This window comes from Carcharhinus amblyrhynchos, chromosome 1 (genome assembly GCF_965287045.1).
Source record: "Carcharhinus amblyrhynchos chromosome 1, sCarAmb.v2.hapA, whole genome shotgun sequence".
In the NCBI taxonomy this organism is placed as follows: Eukaryota; Metazoa; Chordata; class Chondrichthyes; order Carcharhiniformes; family Carcharhinidae; genus Carcharhinus; species Carcharhinus amblyrhynchos.
Genome location: NC_137324.1, coordinates 101,519,495 through 101,528,821, shown reverse-complemented (window position 1 = coordinate 101,528,821; position 9,327 = coordinate 101,519,495). Strand labels below are relative to the sequence as shown.

General features: G+C 42.0%; 1 protein-coding gene across 8 annotated transcripts in view; it reads right to left on the bottom strand.

Annotated features, from left to right (window-relative positions):
• Window positions 1-320: 320 nt before the first annotated feature.
• lcorl (ligand dependent nuclear receptor corepressor-like) overlaps window positions 321-9,327 on the bottom strand; it is a 138,635-nt gene continuing 129,628 nt past the window's right edge. For all 8 annotated transcript variants that reach the window (XM_080189641.1, XM_080189601.1, XM_080189633.1 and 5 more), the window contains one exon: window positions 321-1,531. In XM_080189641.1, coding sequence (XP_080045767.1) covers window positions 1,436-1,531 — 96 coding nt within the window. In that variant the 3' untranslated portion in view covers window positions 321-1,435. The remainder of the gene's footprint in view (window positions 1,532-9,327) is intronic.

Below are 9,327 nucleotides of genomic sequence, written 5' to 3'. Positions count from 1 at the left end.
GCACAAGTGCCTATATTTCTAACTGAAAGGGTAAAATACAGGGTTGGCTTGACATGGAAGGCGGCGGCAATCTGCTTGGGTTTACAACACAGACTGAAACAACTGTACTTAGGGATGGTCTTTTGATAGACAATATTTACTGGCTTTTTTTTGGAAGGGTTTAACCTTTAGTTATAAAAGTGTGGACAGCAACCCAAAAACAAATATGTAGCAATGCATTACTTAGAAAAGGATCCAAAGGGGAAATAAAAAAAATCAGCAAATTAATTTCATCTGGGAAGATACAAGGTTATAAAGAATAGTAAACAAAAAAGGAAAGATAACGAAAGACTTTTTTTTATTTCACCAAAAAACCCTAACTGAAGACAATCTGTACAATAACTTCAGACTTCAAAAGTACAATTACAGCTGATGGGCAGTGATTGAGCAAGATGCCCACGGCTACAAACATTAAAAAGATACCTTGTAGACAGATTCTGCTCTACAGGTAATCACATTCAGAATAGTAACATATTACCACAGGGCACTTATATCCAGACTAAGTAATCTGGAATCAAAGCACAAGTTTTATTTTCCCTGAGTTAAATGTCACTGAGGAAGTGCTTGACAAAACAGGGGGTGTGTACTTGGGACCATACTGATATTATAATGGTAAGTTCTTTCAGGCCTGTGACCAATTTATCGCTGGAGATTTACAACAAAATGGTGCAGGTACCAGAGTTTATACATAATTATATCAATGGGCTCCCCTCCCCAACAAAAGGTTTGGAATAGAGACTGTTTGAGGTAGTTTTACTCCTTCATCAAGAACTGTTTCCACAAAAGCACAATTTAAACTGTTTAAAACTTTGAAAATTCATCAAATCAGTTATTAAGGATACAAATTTATAACAACGATTACAACATAGAATATACATAGAAAATGAGTAAAGTGTAATGTAAAATGAGTACAATAATTGAAGTGCCCTGGGTTCCAACATGGACAATGAAAATAAATCATGCTCCATTATTTCCCTTCCAAAAATGTCAAATAAATTGCTAATGCATTGTGACCTTCAACCATGCTGTGCTTGGTGCAAATAAAGTTCAAACAGAAAAGCTTATATAAAGAAAAGGACGAACAGTTAAACAATTAATGCTTCCGTTGTAAAGTACATTGAGATCTAGTAGCAACCCAGAGGAATGTTAATCTGTAGATATTTAACAGGTTCTTGCAAGATAGCAAAAACGAGAGTAAAAAGTTTTTTTTGTACAAGAAATTATTAGTGCAACCTCTGATATCTACAATATTGTTCACACAGCTTCAGGTTTTGGCTACAAAGCAGCAAATACAAAATATACTGCTACATACATTCAACCTGAATCAATAGGCTGAATATTAAGGCACTAATTAGATGCTGAGTAATAAGATAGTTTTCTTCTTAAAATTCTCAATTTATGGTATGATGTGCCAAGTCTTGGTAGCAATTGATGTATTGTTTAGTTTCAACCATCCATCGTTACGGTATGATCCTGCATCAACTTGAGTTTCCTATATATATAAAAATTAAAAAAATTAACATGCCAAAATATCTCCATACATAAACTTTCCAATGCCATTCAAGCATTTCAATCCGAGCAAAGGGAAATTTTATTCTTCAAATGAAGTTTACTTTGTTTAATGTGGGCTGATCACAGAATTCTGAAGAGGAAATAGGGATTTTTTTATTGTACTGTGTTTTCCCTACACTCAGCAACCCATTTATGAAAAATTATACTATTGTTTCATTTGACCAAAAAAGCTAAAAGAGGCGGAAAAAAAAGTAGACAAATAATTGTTTTTTCTGATGACCAATTATTTCCTGATAAATCATCAAATCCATCTGAGTGATGCAGGGTGTTTTTAATGGATCTAACAATTGATTATTTTTCTTTCGTTTTATCCCCCCACTATCTATTGATTTCCTTATAAAAAGTAGCTATGTTGATAAACGTTGGCTTTTGAATAATTTAAATGAGAGCCCGGACAGAGTATACAAGGGCACACATCACTTGGACTAATGACATGTAAACGTAAGGTAATGTTTTTGGATGTTAGAAACATAAAACACACAGGATGAAGATGTATTGTTTTGATTGAGCTATTTTACTTGGGTCATGATGACAGTTACAATATTAACACGGCTCAATAAATTTAAAGACTGAACACCTTTTGTTCCCTACACAACACTGAAGATTCTGAACAGCTGGATAAATAAATGAATGGAAATAAAATTAAACAATATAGATACAGATTAAGATAATTACATGCTCCATAGAGAAACACAGGGTGGGATTTTCTGGCCTCAAGGCCAGAGATTCCCACCCTAGGTTAACATGGTCCACCAAATTTTCTGTCCCACCCACTATGATTCCATGATGGGCGGGATGGGAAATTTCCAGCCAGTTTGCAGGAGGCAATTAAGCCCATCATACCTGTACCAGCTTTTTAAAATAGGTATCCATTTTTATTTTTTAAATTTTCAAGTAGTTATCCAATTCTTTTGCAAGTTATCATTAAATCCATTGCCACCACTCTTTCAGGGAATGCATTTCAGGTCATTCTGTATATATTATATCCCCCTAATGTCACTTCTGGTTCTTTTGCCAACTACCTTAAAGCCACGTTTCTCTGGTTAACAACTCTTCTGCTTCTCCTCATTTACTCCATCAAACTCGTTCTTCATTTTCAACATCTCTATCAAATCTTTCCTCATGTTCTTCTTCTTCTTCTCCTCCAAGGCCACATTACAAAGAACAAAGAACAACACAGCATGGGAAACAGGCCCTTCGGCCCAACAAGCCCACGCCGCCAACTTTACAATGTGTTTTTCCTCCTCCACCCTTGACCCGTCCATGCTTATGGTACCCCCATTGGAAACCAGATTAAGGGGAGAATAATTTAGGGACAATTTGTTACACCAATCAGCCTAAGAGCACATCTTTGGAATGTGGGAGGAAACCGGAGCACCCGGAGGAAACCCACGCAACCACAGGGAGAATGTGCAAACTCCCATGGACACGGGCCCAAATCCATGTATCTGCACAGCAAACAGTGATAGTCACTGAGCTGTTGTGGTGCCCATCTGCTGGTCCAGTTTTAAGCATACACAAACAATGCGAAGTACTAGGCTACTCTCGAACTTTCGAGAGCAGCCCATGCACGACCCACCGTGTGCATGCCCCTCGTTAAACAACAAGGTAGACCAACACACCTGCGGAGTAAAAGAGAAAAACATCAACACACGTAACAGTTGATTTCCAGGAATGTCCCGAGGCTCTGATCCTTATTTAAAAGGGTCTCCTATAACCCTCCATCCCTATTTTGCTCATGTGTCTAAGTAAACCTTAAACAAATCCAGCGTGCCTGCCTCCACCACCTTACTTGGCAGTGCATTCCATACCCCCATGACCCTCTGTGTGAAAAACCTCCCTCTAGCATCCAAATTATACCTCTCCCCCCTCACCTTAAGCCTGTGGCCCCTCGAGATATTTGTCTCCAATCTAGGAAAAAGCCTGCCACTGTTTACTCTATCTATACCCTTCATTATTTTATACACCTCTATTAGATCCCCCCTCAATCTCCGTCTTTCTAAGGAAAGCAGCCCCAATTTACCCAATCTTTCCTCATAACCCAGTCCTTCCATACCAGGCAGCATCCTGGTAAATCTCCTCTGTACTCTCTCCAGGGTCTCCACGTCCTTCCGGTAGTAAGGTGACCAGAACTGGACGCAGTACTCCAAATGTGGTCTAACCAACGTCCTTTGTGAATACCGACGCAAAGTATTCATTCAGGGTCTCCCCCATTCCCTCAGACTCTAAGCACAGTTCCCCTCCTCTGTCCCTAAGAGGGCCGATTTTCCCTCTAACCACCCTTTTGTTGCTAATGTATGAGTAAAAAGCCTTTGGATTTTCCTTAATCCTGTCCGCCAAAGCCATTTCATGCCCCCTTTCCGCCCTTCTAACTCCCCTTTTGAGCTCCCTCCTACTCTCTCTATATTCCTCCCGTGCCCTCTCCATTCCCAGTTGCTTAGACCTAACATATGCCTCTCTCTTCTTCCTGAAGAAGTCCTCAATATCCCCTGTAATCCACAGCTCTCTAATCCTACCTTTCCCATCCTTCCTCTTGACCGGCACATGTCTTTCCTGCAACCTTCTCAGTTTTCCCTTGAAAGCCTCCCACTTGCCGACCATGGACTGACCCGCAAACAACGTCTCCCAGTCAGTATCCATCAGCTCATGCCTAATCCGGCTTACGTACTGCTCCAAGGACCCTTCCAGCACACATTTTACAAATTCCTCCCCATACGAACCCCCAGCTCTAGGCACCTTCCAATCCACCCCAGGAAGATTAAAGTCTCCCACTACAACAACCCTATTCTTTCTGCACCTATCCAAAATGTCTTTACACATGCCTTCTTCCACTGCCCGTGGGCTGTTGGGTGGCCTATAGTACACCCCTAGCATAGTAATCACTCCCTTCCTATTCCTCAACTCCACCCACAGCGACTCAATCCCTAACTCCATATTATCCTCCCTCTGCACCGCTGTGATGTGCTCCTTAACTAACAACGCCACCCCACCACCTCTCTTCAACCCTCCTCTGTCACACCTAAAACACTTATACCCAGGAATATTTAGCTGCCAGTCTTGCCCTTCCTTTAACCACGTCTCTGTCACTGCCACCACATCTAAATTCCTCACGAACATTAAGGCCTTAAGCTCATCTGTTTTACCCGTTACAGTCCTTGCATTAAAACAGAAGCAATCCAAACCTCCAGGCCCACTCGGATCCTCCTTCCCCCACTTTCCTGTGTAGTAAGTAAAGGTTACTTACTACACAGAACAAACGCAATGGTCTTGGGGATAATACATCAACATGGATCAAGGAGCAGCTAACAGAAAAAGTCAAAGAAAAATGGATCATTTTCAGGTTGGCAAACTGTAACTAGTGGTGTACTACAGGATGCGTGGTGAGGCATCAACTATTTTCAAACTATATTAATGACTTGGATGAAGGGACGAAGTGCACTATAGCCAGATTTGCTGGCAGTGCAAAGATAGGGAGAAAAGCAGGTTGTGAGGAGGACACAAAGTCTTCAAATTGATGCAGATAGGTCCAGTGAGCAGGAAGAAAATGGCTATGGAAGGCCAGAATTCTCCAGTCTTGCATGCCCTGCTACCATTGTCAGCGAGAACAGAGAATTTAGCACTCAGATTGGAGAATCCCAGCCACGGGTGAGGTCAGAGAATTCCAGCTGTATTATTATCTGAGAAAATGTGAACTCACCCAATTTGGCAGGAAGAAGAAGAAAAGCTGTATGTTTTCTGAATGCAGAAAGACTATAAAACTCTGTGGTACAGAGGGATCTGGGTGTCCTGGTACATGAATCACAAAAGGTTAGTGTGCAGGTACAGCAAATGATTAGCATTAGGAAATAGATTTGGTTTTATGAAACATATTTGTTTTTGTGGGCATTAGGAATATGATATAACTAAGTTTTTTTTTGTTTCTATACAGGTATTAAAAGAGCAAAAACTTCAGTTTAACCTTTGCCTGCATATAGTAATGAAGGTTTTACAACCCTAAAGCAAACAGGATACAAAAAGCTGGGCTGTTGCACAACAACAAGGGACTCGCATCAAGACAGCAAAAACGCTGAGTTCAGTTGGCACAAGATAACCAACGGGGAAACACCAGTTCACTGAAACTGCTGAGCAGGGACATAGAGACTGCAGAGAATTGATCCCAAGCTAAACAGAAAGGTCCTTAAACCAGGGAATGAAGCAGAAGAAAGTTCCAGAAGTCCAGAAACAAAACAGGAATCTAGAAAAAAAAGGTTCTGTTCAGTGAAGAGGGAGGAATAGAGGAAGCCTCCAAGTTTGAAAAAAAGGGCTGCAAGACCCAGACCTAGAACATCAGCTTGCAAGAATCCAGAGATCCAAGGTGACCAGAAGGTTGGTGTAACCTTACAACAGGCCTGTGAAGCAGTGGTGTTATGTTGGCATGGCTGAGAGATCTAGGGAAGGAACATCAGAAGGAAGGGTTGAAACATTCTTACACAAAGGCATCTGGGAAAAGTGACATTTGGGAGAAGATTCCAAAGCTTGATCTTCAGGAATGGAGATTGGGAACCCTTGTGTGAAAGGCAGAACTTCCAAGCAGCTCAAATGTGACAAACTTCTGGTTGGAATTGATGAGAAGCCCAGGATGCTTCAGATGGCATCCGTTAGTTGATTTGAGTGTCTGACCACAGTTGCCAAGTAGTATATATACTGTGTAATCTTGATTATAGAGTACAGAGCATAGAGTACAAGATAGATTCCTTAACTTGTGTTATCCTTAGAAATCTGTATATATCTGTAAAGGTACAGTTCGGGTGAAGTAGTGTATCATAATTAATCTTTTCTTGATTAACACATGCTTTGTTCTTTTGTTAAAAGTTCATCAGCTGACTCTGTGATTGTTCCGTAGCTATCTTCCACATCTCTAAACAAACAATATAAATCATTGGCGTCTCATCCAGAGTCACAAGTTGCATTAGAGAGGCATCAAACTTTGAAAACAATGATGAGAGTGTATAATCAAGATTACACTCATGATTGGGACAAAGGGATTCCATTTTTTTATTACTGGCCAATGGAGATGCCCCAAATTATTTTACAATATTGAGTCCTTTTTAATTCATCAGTTTATTTTACAATATTGAATCCTTTTTAATTCATTTCATGAAGTTAGAGGACTACTGAAATGAATAGAAGAAAAATTATTAAGAAATCAATTTTGAACTAGGTATCAAACTTCAGAGAAAGACTGACTGGGTCTTCTGAAATGGCAAGGAAGCATTTAAAGATAGCACAGCAGGGAATGAAAACAAAGGCTGATGGGAGAGCACAGACTCATAGGGAGGGATTTTAGGCCTCTCTCATCCCGAAATTGTAAAATCCCACTTGAGGTCAATGGAACTTTCCATAGTCCACTCCTTGCCCATTCCAATTCCCATGGCAGGCTGGAAGGTAATATTCTGGCCATAGTTTTGTCATGGGGACAAAGTGCTAGTGTTTGCCATCTGCGTTGTGTGAATCATTGAAAGCTTGATTTTGTGGATCATATAAGAACATAAGAACATAAGAAATAGGAGCAGGAGTAGGCCATCTAGCCCTTCGAGCCTGCCCCGCCATTCAATAAGATCATGGCTGATCTGTCGTGGCTCAGTTCCACATTCCCGCCCTCTCCCCATAACCCTTAATCCCCTCTCTTATCAAGAACCCATCAACCCGCTTCTTAAAAATATTTAGCGAGGCAGCCTCCACCACTTCAACGGGCAGAGAATTCCAGAGATTCACCACCCTTTGAGTGAAGAAGTTCCTCCTCAACTCCATTCTAAACCGCCCCCCCTTTATCTTGAGGCTGTGCCCCCTAGTCCTACTGTCTTTTTTGAGCGGGAAGAGTCTCTCCACCTCTATCCTATCCATCCCATTCATCATTTTATACGTCTCAATGAGATCTCCCCTCATTCTTCTAAACTCTAACGAGTATAAGCCTAGTTTATTCAGCCTCTCCTCATAGCTCAATCCCCTCAACTCCGGTATCAGCCTAGTAAACCTCCTCTGCACTCCCTCCAGGGCCAAAATATCCTTGCGCAGATGCGGCGCCCAAAACTGCACACAGTACTCCAGCTGCGGCCTCACCAATGCCCTATACAGCTGCAGCAAGACCTCCCTACTTTTATATTCAATCCCCCTCACTATGAAGGCCAGCATCCCATTCGCCTTCCTGACCACCTGCTGCACCTGCAAGCTGGGTTTTTGCGACTCATGCACAAGGACCCCGAGGTCCCTCTGCACCGTCGCCTGCTGCAGTTTTTCGCCACGTAAGTAATAGTCCTTCCTACCATTCTTCCTACCAAAGTGGACCACCTCACACTTGCCAACATTAAATTCCATTTGCCATTTCCTGGCCCATTCGCCCAGCCTATCTAGATCCTTCTGCAGACTCTCCACACCCTCCGCACAATTTGCCTTTCCCCCAATCTTGGTGTCGTCAGCAAATTTCGACACCCTGCACTCGGTTCCCTCCTCCAGATCATCTATATAAATGGTAAATAGCTGAGGCCCCAGCACCGACCCCTGGGGCACCCCACTAGTCACCAACCGCCAATCCGAATAGCACCCATTGACCCCCACTCTCTGCCTCCTATTTGACAACCAATCCTCTATCCACGCTAACACCCTACCCCCAACTCCATGTCCCCTGACCTTCTGCAATAACCTCTTGTGAGGTACCTTGTCAAACGCCTTCTGAAAATCCAGAAAGACCACATCCACCGGCTCTCCTCTATCCACTGCCCTAGACACATCCTCATAGAACTCCAGTAAATTTGTCAGATATCAGATATAAGAAAATAAAAACAGCATGAAGTAAATTATCAGGTACACTCAGATACATGTAAAGCTTACAGTACATCATGTTAACATGCTTAAGTACCACTAAAGAAGAGATGAGGACAAACATGAGGTCTTGGCGGTAATGAGGGAGAAGAGCAAGGGTTAAATTCTGAGAGTGACTTTCCTCTAAATTTGGGTAATGAAGAAATATTAGGAAATTTAAATAACTGGTTAAGTTATCTTCCAGTTAAGAACTCAAAGCAAATCGGAAGAGTTGCTGCTATCTTTTAAATGTATTTGTTGGAATAAGTTAGGTAGAATGGAGATAGGGATGCATGATGTAGATGATGTGGGGGCATAGTTCCAATAAAGCTACATTCATATAGGTTAAATCCAGAAAAGTTATCACAAGTACAGAAGAAAGTTGAATATATGCTCCAAAATTACATTATTACATTGCCAATTAGAATTCATTCACCTATTATAACGGTGTCAAAACAGGATGAAAACACAGACTTTGTGTAATTTTCCAAAAAAAAAAGTAGTGCCCAATGGGTGGGAAAATGGCAATTTTCCCGCCCATTTTTTGGGGTGAAATGAATTTATGGCATTTTGCACAACACAGAGGTCGTCAGACGATTCACGTCGTTGGGGAGGTGGGGGGGGGCGCTAATCATACAAGACAGGCTGGCATCAGATTGCTGAGGGTGGCACTGCATTCACACCAATCTCAGTATACTGAGAGACTGGTTGATATGCCATACTCGCCCCCCCACATCACCAGCTCCTCTACCCTGATGGCCAGCCCCACCACCAGCCTCCACCCCACTACGCAGAGTTCCCCCTTTCCCTCCTGTCCTACCTACTCATCCACCAGGTCTGACTCTGCCTCCCCAAGAGGCTCCATCCTCTTGGCACTGC